Below are 14,746 nucleotides of genomic sequence, written 5' to 3'. Positions count from 1 at the left end.
ACAATGTAATATAGGAGAAATATATTTTTGACAGTTTCGAAAACCTAAAAAAAAAAATCGACAGTTTTATTAAAACCGCGTTTAAGTTAGATTTTTTTTTAAAGAAATTTCTAGCTAAGTATATTAATTTTAACTATAGAAGTAAAATAATAATTTTATACTTTATTCTATTAATTTTTTATTTTATTTTATCATATCATTCAATTTTTCAAAAACTTTTTATCTTTAAATTTTTTAACTTTCATTTTTAATATTTTTAAAAAATAACACAATTTTATCTTTAAATATATCCAAATTCATGAACTCAGTGTCCCAAATCCATCCTTAAACTCAGTGTCCCAAAATCCATCCTCATAAAATAACACGTCCTTAATCTACAAACGAGATTCAAATTCAATGATTTTATTTTTCAACGATGGAAAAAGTAAGCTAAAAAGAATATTCCATCATACAAGACAATCAAGATCATTACAAGATATTGAGGACAGATGACGGCTCACCTTATGATTTAGTTTCAACGAAGTCCACATTAAACAACACGTTTAAAACAGTTATGCTCAATAAAACCAAATTTGTACGACGAATCCCAATGCCACCAAGAGAAAAAGGTTAGAAAATGTGTTAACCTAAATATGATAAAAGTTATTATGTTTGGCGCTTAATAAACAATAATAAGCTTCTTAAACTCCAATAAGCTTGTGGAATAATAGGTAAAAACTTAAAAGACTAAATCATTGTTTCAAAAATAGACCTGAAAATTCTATAGTTTGTAAAAGATGTGCGAATAAAGTATGCGAAAGAGAATATCCGGTGGTGCTTGAGAGAATAATGCAAAGTATACAAAGTTAAGAGAATATTCGATGGAGATTTATACTTAAAAGATAGAAATAGAAAAGCTGTATAAGGAAGAAGATCCCTTAATATATATGGTACATATGATTGACTTGAATTGAGAGGAATTATATAAGTAGAATAATACCCATAATTATTTACAGAAGTTTTGTTTGTTTAATGTTGTATGTAAAATTGTTTTATGATTGTAAGAGTTTTAATATGAACTAAACACGTCTTCAGAAAGCATGTCAGTAATATATTTAGTTTTGAAGCAGTATAAACTCTTGAAAAATTATTTATAAATCTCCTTACAAAAATAAAGTAGATGGTGGTGCACGAACGTGAATAACGTGTATTTTCTAGATTGTTTCCATTTTTCTTGTTTAGCAAAAGGGTTACTCCACTGTAAAATAACAAAAATTTGATTTTTGACTTTCTTTAAGAGAGTTTTTCACAGTTTTATCGTATACTGATGAAATTATTTTTAAAAATATATATTTACCTACCAGAAAAGAAAAGAAACATTAAAAAAAGATTCATAGATTTTTAACATGACTTGTGAAAATTTATCGTGCATATTGTAAAAAAATATATATTTTTTAATTAAAATTCATCAGATAAATTAGTATTTTAACTTGTTAAAACAAACAGTGTGTCAACTAGAATACATTAATCATATATAATTTGACAAAATGTGGTATGCAACATGTTTCAAAAAATACCGTTTGTAAAAAGAAGATATATGTAATTTGAAAAAACAAAGAACATCTAAAAAAATATTAAAGGCTTTTCTAGACCAGATTTTTGGATTTTTTTAGTAATATTTTAACCTACGTTTATAGAAGTAAATTTAATTTTCTAATTAAAATTTAAAATAAAGATAATTTTGTCATATAAATTATAATATATATATATATATATATAGGAAGAAAAATTAATCTTTAAATTATCACTTACCAATCCCTCTTGACCACTATTCTTATATATATGATAATTTATTCACGTATAATAGATGAATAAATTTCAAATAAAAAAAAATGGTAAGTTAGTGAAATTATAATAATTCATTCAATTTCAATCTATTATATTATAATGAATTCAAATTTAATCAATTTCAGCATTAAATACATATCTAAGAATGACACAAAAAAATAACCACAATGCTCATGGCCCACGAAACTTAAGTATCTTCCAAAAAAACATGTATTTAATGTAAATCTTATCATCTAATAAGGATTCAAATTTATCCTTATCATAGTCTAATGAATAAATCTTACACAATATATTGTAGTGTCTGATTGATAATCATAATCTACTGAATAAATCCTATCATTCATTAATCTCTTACTTACATTATAATCTACCAAAATCCTTAATGTTAGTTGACGTGAAACAAGGTAATTTTTTTTATATGCCCCACAGTGCAAAAGTATTTATCAACTTTTCACCAGTTAATATTTTAATATAGAATTTTCAAAGTAATAAGTTAACATATATTCTTTAAAAATAATGGATTCCAACACTCAATATGATAATTCTTAAATAGGTCAAATTAGCATGTTAGATAACCAATCCATTCACATGTATCTTAAATTTATTTTCAATCACATGTTTCATGATAATCACATATAAATGTTAAACAAAGTTTTACCATATAAGAGAGCTTTATTTAAACACAAATCACATGTTTGAAAACAAATATATATTATTTTAAGAAATTATTGTCTTTTTATGTGATATATCTCCCATGGAAAGGTAATCAATAACTTAAGTTGGAGATATATTTTGTTATTTCAGCAGTATAATTTTGTTTTCAGAAAAAAATAATTATTAAGAATTTGTTCACTTTAAAAGATGAATGAGAATATGTGAATGAATTTGAGAGCTTTTTTAGGATTTGGAATGGGTAAAAGTGAATTTAAAGATAAAATTTATCAAAATTAGTGTAGGATTTGACCAATGTGACAAATAAAAAAAAAGTTGTTTAATTGATAAAAATTAAAAATTACTGACATATTTCTAGTTATAAAAATAATATAAAATAATAATTATTAATGTTATATATAATTGTAAAAATGTCTGTAAAAAAAAATAAATAAAAATTAATTTTTAAAATGTAAAAAAAATGATAATATAGTAAATTGAAATAATAATAATAATATATTATTATTAATATTATTATTTTATTATTATTATTATTATTATTATAAAAAACGATTGAAACATTGTTTCACACCTGAGAATTATTAATTGTAGTAAGAGTAGATATGAGAATTTCTCATAAATCTCTCCAAATCACACTTCTTATGTAATGATCGAAGAAAACAACAATTTCGCATTCACTCGCCTTTCATTGTTCAGAAATCAATTGAAACGACCAGAATTTTTAATTTCAATCCATTTTTTTTAAATTTATGTGAGCAGTAATTTCTTTGGAAGTGAACATGTCCTGAGTCTTTTCCTTATTTAAACATTGAAAAGAGCGTTTAAAACATTCAAACTCTTTAAAAGGAAAAAAAAAATTATTTTAGTCTAATAATCAAAGTTTTCAAAGAGAAAAAAAAAAGATATTAGGATTTCTCTCACTCATTTTCATTGAGTCAATGAAGCAAGGAATATTATATATATACATATATATATATATGTATATATATATATATATACATATATATATATATATATATATATATAAATATATACTATTACAAGGACAATATTGCCAGTTGTCTCTGGATGTACTAAAAGTCACGGGACAATAATGCAATCAAGTAATGTAAAGTCATTTAAAATATTTCCTCTATCACATTTTTATTGATAATTTTTCATTCAAAATATTCTAAGATTTTTAATAATAATAAAATGACATATATTTATATTTATTTGATATATTATAAGAGTGAGATGATAATAAAAAAAAGTAAATTTTTATATTTAAAAAAAATAAATTAAAAAAGATAATATTAAATAAAATATATAATGAATTTGTTTTTGTGGAAGTATGTTTTTTTGTTATTTTACATGGTTTCACCGTTTCTTTTCTTTGGGTATCGTATGACAAAGTCGTAGTGTTATTATTCAAAGACTTAATACTATTTCTTTTCCACTTTGTTTAATGTAGGATTTAATTTTTTGAAATGTTGAATATGATTTTAATTTTTGGTAATTTTTGTTTAATTTAATTTTTTTCATAACAATATTTAAATTAGCAAACTCATTCACTTATTACTTATTCATTAATTATTCACATACACATTAAAAAAAAGTCGATTCACGAAAATATAAACAAAAAAAACTGTATTAAGCTTTATTTAAACTCACTTTTTAAAAAAAATATCCTGATTAATATTTCAAATAATTAATATTTTTTCCATGATAATATATATAATTCTAATTTGTAATTTTATTTTTCACACGGCGATAAAAATGGTTTGTCAGCATTTAAAAAACGTACCGAATAATTTAGTATTTATAGGTTGTCGTCGAAGCAGATGGATATCAACCTTTTCTTATCTCTCCAGAGAAAGGTTTGAGATCCTTAATTAAAGGGGGTCTTGAACCGGCGCAGGAGCCATCGCGATTGGGTGTCGGTGAGGTATGCTTTATAACGTGTTGTTAATGTTGTTTCTGATAGGAAAACAAAGTGTAGATAAAATAAGAAATCAACATGAATTTATATATACATAATATATCTTTATTATTAAGAGATATTTTAAAATAATATCAAAAATAAATTTATGAAAATTTAGTATAAAACGGATAATATTTTATCAACATAGATTTCTATGTGTGTTGAAATTCTCTACGGTTTGAACATCTATTAATATTAATGTCTGAGATTTGTGTAAAGATTGTCCAAACTAATTTGGAAAGCAGTTACAGACCCGATGATTTGGGGATCTTTCAAACGAAAACAGTGCTATATCATAACTTGGGAAGTGACGTCAAGAGTCTGAGCTGTAGGTTGGTGGGGAGCCTTTGGGGTGGTTGACAACGCTCAAAACTGAACAACTAATTACAAGCAGTTGCTTTTAGAATGGGATGTACTTGCTTCATAGTACTTAAATTAAGAAAAAGTTCTTATTTTATTACATTCTAAGCAATGATTGGTTCAAAAGAAATCCATAGGAATGCTAATTTTAAACAAATCAATTTATATGTTTATCACTACTTAACTTGTTTCTCTTCCATTTTCTTCCTTTTATTTAGCAAAATATTTTAGAAAGCTACTCAAATTTAAAACAGTAGTTGATATTAAACTCTCTGAATTGGACTTTTCGCGGAATAGCTTATGTAGAATGCTTATACGGGTATAGTTTTTATTGTTTGATTTCAACTATTTTCCATTGTATTAGGAAAGTTTTTTATTCTTTACTTGGTAGGGCTACCCGCGTTTGCGTCTCTGGGCTACCGGCGTTTATCATGAGTTAGGTGTGGGTTTGTGTTTGTGTTTTTTTTTAGTGCTATTTTTGTTAAAAAAAAAGTGATCTACACAAATCATTGGATTCTTAAATTTATTGTAATTATTTTTATTAAATTTTGAGAATATTTAAATAGATGCAAATAAAATTTTAAATTAAATATAAATAATAAAAACTAAAAATAAAATATCAATTAACTTAAAATAAAATTTATTTAATATATCTCTATCTTATATCAATAAAATAATATTGTTTTTAAATAAATTAAAAATCAAAACTACCTAACTTTATTTTATTTTTATCAAAATCAAACTAAATATATATTACTGTACCCAAATAAATAAAATAAAATTTAAACAAAATTATTAATAAATTTCTAAAATTTAAATTTATTATCATAAATTCATATGAAAAAAATTACTTCTACACCCAAAGGGGTGCAAAGTATATTATAAAATTACTGCAAATATTTCAAATAATTAGTATTCTTTTCATGATAATATATATAATTCTATATTGTAATTTTATTTTTCGTGGTGCTAAGAATGATTTGTCAGCATTTCAAAACTTTTCGAATAATTCTGTATTTATAGGATCGTAAGAATAGCATATTTGATCATAATAAATTTTTGACTCTTTTCGTAGACTTGGTAACACAAAACACAAAACGGAGATGTGCAACAGTTCGACGAAGACGATGGATGGTCCTGTAGTGCATAAGGTTTCAGAATGCTTCGTCAAAGCGAACCACTCCACCCGAGAATCAAACCAAATATGTCACTTAACACCTTGGGATATTGCCATGTTGTCTGCACACTATATCCAAAAGGGTCTTCTCTACAAGAAGCCTGCAACCCTTGTTGATGAACGTGATTTCATAGAAAATCTGTTGGAAAAGCTCAAACACTCTCTTTCTCTCACCCTCTCCCATTTCTATCCATTGTGTGGTCGCCTTGTCACCCACAAAACCAAAAACCCTCCCTTCTATACTGTTTTCGTCGATTGCACAAGTAATTCGGGAGCTAGATTCATCCATGCAACTTTAGATATAACAATATCTGATATCCTCTCTCCCGTTGATGTCCCACCCATTGTTCAATCATTGTTTGATCACGATAGAGCACTCAACCACGATGGTCACACCATGCCGCTGTTGTCCATCCAAGTAACCGAGCTAGTGGATGGTGTTTTCATAGGCTGTTCCATGAACCACTCTCTCGGTGATGGCACTGCTTATTGGAATTTCTTCAACGCGTGGTCAGAGATCTTTCGAGCTCAAGCTCAAGGCCATGAACATGATGTTCCCATATCGCACCCTCCCATTCACAACCGCTGGTTTCCGAATGGTTGCGTTCCACCAATCGATCTTCCTTTCAAACACCACAACGAGTTTATCAGCAGGTATGAAGCACCCATGATGAGAGAGAGAATATTCCACTTTTCAGCAGAGTCTATTGCAAAACTGAAAGCAAAAGCCAACTCGGAATGCAATACCACAAAAATATCTTCGTTCCAATCGCTGTCAGCACTTGTTTGGAGATGCATAACTCGGGCGCGGAGCTTGGCGCGTGATCAGAAAACAAGTTGCAAGTTATCGACAAACAACCGTACAAGAATGGATCCGCCACTGGCTAAGGAGTACTTTGGAAACTCGATTCATACACTGAATGCAGGAACAGCCACCTCAGGGGAATTGCTTGAGAATGGTCTGGGATGGGCAGCGTGGAAGTTGCACATGGCTGTTATAAACCATAATGACAGGGTGGTGTTGGGATGGGTGAGGGAGTGGTTAAAGTGTCCTCTGATATATCAACTTGGTCGTTATTTTGACCCCTACTGTGTGATGATGGGAAGCTCACCCAGATTCAACATGTACGGGAATGAATTTGGAATGGGGAAAACAGTAGCAGTTAGAAGTGGATATGCCAACAAATTTGATGGAAAAGTTACGTCATATCCAGGTCATGAAGGAGGAGGAAGCGTGGATTTAGAAGTATGTCTTTCTCCAAGTGTTATGACTGCGCTGGAATCCGACCAGGAGTTCATGGATTCAGTTTCAGCTTCCAATCCTCTCTAGATCATTTATCCATAATTAATGTTGTACCTGTAACGTTTCTGTCTGGTTTATGCGTATCTTGTCAAAACCCGACATGTAAAATCAAGTTATTTAGATGGTTATCAATTTATTATTCAACTATTACTAATTATAGGTGTATATGAGAGTACCATAATATCTTAACAATTTTTTTAACAATTTTTTCACAATACATTATGGTTACTATATCGGGTTGTAAAAATGTTCTAAAAAGAATTGTTAAAAAAACATAACAGGTGTGAAATTTCATCATTAAATTTTGATAAAAGTATTATACGTAAACAGCTATTTAGTATTACTATAAATTGACAATCGCATATAACTTTCTATCAACGAGATACATATTAACATTGAATTAAAATAATTTAAACTAAAAAACTGAACAACTAATTAATTAGTTTTTTTAGAAATAAAAATTGTATAAACTATGAAAATAAAATATAAATTTAAGTTAAAATATTTAGTAGAACAATCCTGGAATAGGTTTTGTTTGTTTGATTCATAACAAGATAAGAATGTTTTCTTTTTAGGAAATATTTAATTATAAGAATACAAAACTTAATTTTTGTTTTAAAAGATTATAGTCATATTAAAATATGAGACTTTGGTTAGATAAACACAGTGATTTACGTGTTGAAGTAATATTGGCGGGGTGCACCAAGCAGATTTGGCTAGAAACTCTGATGTTCTTATGGCTATCAGAGGAAAGAAAAGGTTAAGATAATGTATGTGTGGATGTGAAATTATGGAAGAGGTTGCCAATTAATGTGGGACACGGCAGTGGCGAATACCTCTGCCACGGCCACGTTTATTTTATTGTTTTTGCTATGACCATTACCTACTTACCCTAACATAAAAACAAAATGAGAATGAGAGAGGTGAGTAAGAGTTTGGGGGTTTCTTTTTTTTTTTTTTAATTTTGAGAATGAAAATTATTAAAATATCCTTAACCTTAAAACTTAGAATCCATGGTATATAAGGATATTTTTGTCTACTAAAATCTGGTATACATTGCTAAAATGTACCAACTGAAAAACAAGCGTACGCGCGTTAGCAAACCCCTATATATATATATATATATATATATATATATATATATATATATATATTTTATTTAGCAACACAATTTTAAATAAGTATTTTTTAATAGTTATAAAGTTATGATAATATTTATAGTATACAAAATATAAAATCATTTTGTAGAAAACTATATTAAACAAATAATATATTCATCATGGATTCTGAGACGAGTTTAATTAAATTTATCTAGTCTAATTCTTATTGTTTATATTGAATTAATTTAATCTAATAATTTCTTTTAATTCACAAAAAAATATTAGTGTTACCACATTTATTCTTCAATCTCTGTCCGTGATTCTTCTATCATAGAAATTAAAAAAATAAGCATAATACTAAAATTAAAAATTGTCAATTTCTAAAAATGATAATTTGGTGTTTGGTTTTATTAAAAGAGGAGATATGAATACAAACACATAAGATATTAATATATTGATAATTTTCTACCTAAAACTTTAAAATAAAAAAAATAATGAATCTTCACTTTTATATAATATTTAATTTTTTCATTTTTATTAAATGTAAAATTTAAACTTATACTTAAAGTTTTTCTCAAATGGAAGACTAGTATTATCCGTATTCATTTTTCATAAATGATACTAATAGCATAAAAAATAATACACATACAGTTCTTAATTAGTACCCATTATGAGAAATAATCTTATTAGCCATCACAAGTTTATATGCTAAATTTTTTTATAATAATTCTAAAACAAAATTTAATTATTATTATAAGACAAAAATCAACAATACCATGTGCCCCACCAATCTCAAAAATAAGAGAGACATCATTAAAATTATACCAAAAAAAGTCTATCTCTTTTGAAAAAAATGTTAGATAACTCTACAAATATTGATGTTAACAATATATAAAAAAGAACGATAAAAACAGCCTCTAAACTAAAGACACTTCTATCATTAAAAGCAAAAACTATAAATTTAACTTCATAAAAAATTAGGACATTTAATAAAAAATTGATTTCATCATCAGTCAAAAACAAAAATATAAAGAACAACAAAGAATTGCATATCATCATAAAAAATAACATAATCAATAGGAACAACGTATTGTAAATTAGTATACAAAGGCAAAGCAGATTCCTAAATCAGTATAAAAAATAATTTGATTATCATTACGCAACTTAAAAATATTATATCTGATCATGTTTGTATAAATTTTTAAATTTATTGGTAAAATTAACTTTTATTTCTTTTAATTTTTTAAACTTAAATAAGTAATACTTTTAAAATTATTTTATTTTTATTTTACGCTTAAAAAAGTTATCCAAATAAACTCATAATATAGTTAAAGACAGAAAAGAATGTTATCAAAAGAAAAAGAATAGTGAGATGTGAGTATTATACAAATATCTCAATAATCATTTTATTTAATTAAAATGCAACATAGTTTATAGAAACATTTTTTATTTAATTTCTATTAAATTCTTAGTTTTTTATCCTTAATTAATTTATTTTTGTGAATGGTTTAAGTTCACATTAACTTGAGCTAACAGAATACACATTTCTTGTCGTCCTGAATTTTTTTTGCTGGAGAAGATAGCCATTTTTATTTTTCTCTTGATATCATGTATAGTTGAGAAAAGAGAATGGAAAAAATCGTTTAAATCTGATTCTCTTTAATTAATTTTAGTCTCTATAACGATTTAATTGTATGTGATTTCTCAAAATTTTAGAATCAGTTAATTTGGTTTGTTATGAATTTATTATTCAATTATTAACAAAAACAATAAGTGTATCTCATAACAGGTGTGAAATTTCATCACTAAATTTGGATAAAAATAAATATTATACATAAACAGGTGTTTAGTATTGCTATAAATTGGCAATCGCATATAACTTTCTAGAAACTACATGATATATTAACAATGAATTAAAATAGTTTAAACTAAAAAAATGAACAAATAATTAATTAGTTTTTTTTTTAAAATAAAAATTGTATAAACTATAAATTTAAGTTAAAATATTTAGTAGAACAATCCTGGAATAGGTTTTGTTTGTTTGATTCACAACAAGATAAGAATGTTTTCTTTTTAAAAAATATTTAATTTTATATTTAAAATCATAAATGAAAACATTTTAGTTGCCACAATTAAAATGTCATGACAAAGTTTTCTTTTCATACCTTATTGGAATCCTTTAACATCACATCAAGTGGAAAAAAACACAGATAGCCTTAATTAGAAGATGATAATATGAAATGAGAGAGTTTTAAATTTAAAATATTTAATTATAAGAATACAAAACTTAAATTTTGTTTTAAAAGATTATAGTGATATGAAAATATGAGAGTTTGATTAGATAGATACGGTGATTTACGTGTTGAAGTAATATTGGTGGGGTGCACCAAGCAGATTTGGCTAGAAACTCTGATGTTTATGGCTATCAGAGAAGGAAGAAGACAAAAGAAAAGGTTAAGATAATGTGTGGAAGTGAAATTATGAAAGAGGTTGCCAACTAACGTGGGACACGGCAATCACCAATGACTCTGCCACTTTTATTTTATTGTTTTTGCTACGACCATTACCAACTTATCACTAACATAAAAATAAAATACAAAGTACAGGAAATGGACTAGACTAGACTTAAAACAAATGTACAAGAATAAAATAATTTTTGTGTGTGATATAATTTGTAAGAATTATTAGAAACATATTCAAAACTTTAAAAGATGTTAACATATATATATTGAAAATGAATAATTAATGATACTAAACAAAGTAAAAGTACTTAAAATTGGCTTTTATATGATCCAGAATAAAAGCGTGACTTCTCCTTTACAAATACTCTTACTTAAGTATTTATTTTTTAATAGTATGTATCAAATGTAATTTTTTATTATAAATTTGGTGTTTTTTCTTTCATATTATGTATTTTTTTAATTTTAATAAACATTTTAAAAAGTCAAAGAAATAGTAGATATCAAAAAAGTTGATAATAATCTCTAATTTAATTTATTTAGATGAGAAAGTACAATGAGTTTGATAATGGAGTTAGACTCTGATGAAGAATCTGATTGATGTGTTTTGTTTGGTTCGGTGTGATTAAGAGAGTTTACAATATAAGCAATTATATTTAAAACTATTTTGAATTAATGTAGTGAGAAAGAAGTACCAATTTGATCAACTGAATAGGTTTAAGTTTCCTTAAAAATATAAAAGTTGATATTTGGTATAGCGTTGAATGGTGAAAGACTGATGCTAAGCACCAACCTCTTTGTATAGGTTTAGGAGCATTTAGTTCTAAGCCGTTGAATAAGAGTTTGTACCGTTGAACGTTGTATTTTGCAAATATTTTTGTGCTCATCAATAAAACACTACTGAGTATCACTTTTCTACTACAAGTCTAGAGTATTTTATCTTCAAGACACTAAGAGATAGAAAGTGTCATTAAGCATCCCTTTTATAATTTCATGTTTTCATCTCTCCCTTTTATAATTTTATTTTACTAATTAATGTAACTTTGTTCTACTATATCTACTAAAGAAGAATATATCTTTCTTCCTTAAAGTTTCATATATTTTTGGTATGTTTAATAATAAACATTGCCTAATAAGTGACTTTTACACTTATATTGACAATGATAATATTTTTTTATTATCAGCGTTCACAATCTTATACACAAGACTTGTTAAAAATTTTCACATCTTTGTCACTTACAACTCACTCATATTTAAAGTGAAATTTATGACCAATACTATTTTGATCAGGTCAGATTTAGTTACACATATATCAACAAAATCATTGTAAAAATGAAATGATAAAGACTAACCTCACTAAAAAAACACAACATACAGTATTAATTTTGGTCAGCATACCAAAATGTTCACTTCTCCTGTTAATTACCCTAGCTCTCCTAGAAGATTGAGAATCATGCAATAGAAAAACAATAATTTCAAACGAAAATACATGTACTAATAATAGCATAAATTTAAATAAAATCTGAGGAGTGGCACACAAAGGCTATTATTACTTAACCTGCAATATGAATTGTTTTGTACATTTTCTTATTATTTGAAGACTTTATTGAATAGGAATAAAAAAAGAAGAAGCAAGAGTATATGTAATGCATGAATTTGTGTATTATTTTTGTTTTCCATGTACACACAGTACAATAGCACAGAAGAAGAGAGAGAAAGAAGGAGTCCTTAACGTGTTATGGAATAGATGGGAACACAAAAAGGAAAAGGGGTTGCACTGAGACAGGAAGGCCAACACGGATAATTTATTAACATCATTATTATCTGCTCGAGGACAGAGGCAGACCCATATGGATTGAACAAGGTCAGAACTAAAGACACGCACCTCACCTCACTTCAATTGCTAATCTGCCAAACACCCATCCCTTCCCCCCACTTTCTCAATCCGGAATCACCCATTACTAATTTAATTATTAATTATTACTGTTAATTACCAATGTAACTCTTTTTTTTATTTCCATTTTCTATCTTCCTTCTTTTCAGGCTATAGCCTTTACAATAATTTAAATCTCTTGGATTGTTTTGTAAATTGAAGATTTCTGTCTTCAATGAAATACATTTTTATTTTATTATTGTTTATCTTTTCTTCTTTTCAGTTTTCTATCCGATTTTGATATCCTCCACCATCCAACACCCTCTCTTCTCTCCCCTTTTCTCACTGTTCTTGCCTTTCTTCGTTTTCTACCAGGAGGAAAGGGAACATTAAATCGAATAAAAAGCACCCTTGTATCCAACATGGTCGCTTTCTTTCTCTATTTATTTTGACCCACTCATACTTGATTATCCAATTAGATCGGCCGTTTTCCGTTTCATCTGGTGAGTTTCTTCCATTTAACCTATTTTTTTCTGCTCTGATTACTTGATGATGTGTTGCGTTTCAGAAATTTATAAAGTTATGCTCTTTTTTGGAGGGGACTTTAAGGAAGATTGGTTGTTCAACTGCGGAGTTTGTTGTTGGTTCTTGTTTTTGCAGAGTCTCTTAAATTCAGCTGGGTTATGTGTCTGTTGAACCTAGTTTGGTGTTTTGAAACATTGGAGCTGATCTTGTGAAAATTTTTTGTTTCTTTGTTTTTACCGATTTTATTCGTTGAGTTATATGAGAACGTGCTGACTTTGTTGTTGAGGTTTCGTCTATTTTATGCAGGGGGTGCGCGAATTTCTGGGACTAATCCATTGCCAATGCTGCATTAGGGGAATTTGTACTACAAGATTCTTACTGGTTATCAAGGATTGGGTAGTGGTGCATACCTGTTCTGTACGCCAATTGAGAAGGTTAGGGCATAAGATTAAGAAGCACCTACACATTGGCTTCTTAGTTACACATTGACTTTATTAATAGATGACCTCCCCGTGTTGAGGTTTGTTTGTTTTTGTAATTTTGTTTCTTAATTGTTGAGTTTGCCTTGTACTCTGATACTTTTGTTTATATCTTAGGTTTTACTGAAGCATGTGATTTACATCTTACATGAACATTTTCTTGCATGATTGTTGAGTTTTCCTGATGAACATTTTCTTGGTTTGTTGAACAGCGCTGCTAAGTTTAGTGCCTGGCTTATTGGTGGTTTATTGAGGGATTAATTTCATATATTTAATTAATAAGTGCGGGAAATCAATAGATTCCTTCAATGCAAGGGCAGAGAGGTACAGTTGGTCCAATGCCAGAAGCCTTAGAATTTGATTGTGGCTCTACGCCAGGTAATTCGACTGTGGATCAGCAGATTTGCTGGAATAATGTGAATCCTGCAGAAAATCAAATACCTGATTATATACTTTCTCCTGGTAATATGAACTCACCTTATGTGAATTCCATTGATCATGAATGGCAAAATTTGAGTGGATGGAGCTTAGGGGAGCCAAGTTCTAGCAATACCCCGAATGAGTTTATTGAGGGATTAATTTCATATATTTAATTAATAAATTTAGGACCAAGAGATGGTGTAAGCCTAAAATGATTTATAAAGTATAATAAAACCAAAGAAACTACCACCCTTAATTGCCGCGGGTCCCGCTCAAAATAAATGTACCAAAACCAAAATAAAACACTTCTTCATTTTTCTATACAGAACTTGAAAACATTTTCTTTTTACAATTTAAAAACAAGATACAAAGCCACAAGGAAGGATATAACTATAAAAGTCAGGGGTTCTGCTCATAAGCCACTCTCCAAGCATAAAATCATGAAACTCTCATGGCTACAACATAGCTGCTGTTATCAACCCCGAACAACCCATATGCACGTAAAACAAAAAATTAGCATCATACAAACTTAAAAACCAACATGCAGAGTCCAGACAATAAAACAGTTATCCTAACTTCAACACAAAA

At 27.6% G+C, this 14,746-nt stretch overlaps 1 protein-coding gene and 1 long non-coding RNA gene across 3 annotated transcripts; both read left to right on the top strand.

Annotated features, from left to right (window-relative positions):
- Window positions 1-4,342: 4,342 nt before the first annotated feature.
- On the top strand, window positions 4,343-7,456 carry LOC108342380 (uncharacterized acetyltransferase At3g50280). The gene is made up of 2 exons (XM_017580150.2): window positions 4,343-4,426; window positions 5,898-7,456. Exon 2 carries the CDS (start codon window positions 5,926-5,928, stop codon window positions 7,327-7,329), a length of 1,404 nt encoding a protein of 467 aa, XP_017435639.1. The 5' UTR covers window positions 4,343-4,426; window positions 5,898-5,925; the 3' UTR covers window positions 7,330-7,456.
- A 5,138-nt stretch (window positions 7,457-12,594) lies between these two features.
- Window positions 12,595-14,280, top strand: LOC128196133 (uncharacterized). 2 transcript variants are annotated; one of them, XR_008248282.1, is made up of 3 exons: window positions 12,595-13,237; window positions 13,566-13,779; window positions 13,951-14,280. It is a non-coding gene; the product is annotated as an uncharacterized LOC128196133 (long non-coding RNA). The 2 variants fall into 2 exon arrangements; XR_008248281.1 differs by having other exon boundaries at window positions 12,618-13,237; window positions 13,566-13,693; window positions 13,951-14,101.
- Window positions 14,281-14,746: the final 466 nt, after the last annotated feature.

This window comes from Vigna angularis, chromosome 4 (genome assembly GCF_016808095.1).
Source record: "Vigna angularis cultivar LongXiaoDou No.4 chromosome 4, ASM1680809v1, whole genome shotgun sequence".
Lineage (NCBI taxonomy): Eukaryota > Viridiplantae > Streptophyta > Magnoliopsida > Fabales > Fabaceae > Vigna > Vigna angularis.
This window is presented reverse-complemented; position numbering and strand designations above follow the sequence as displayed.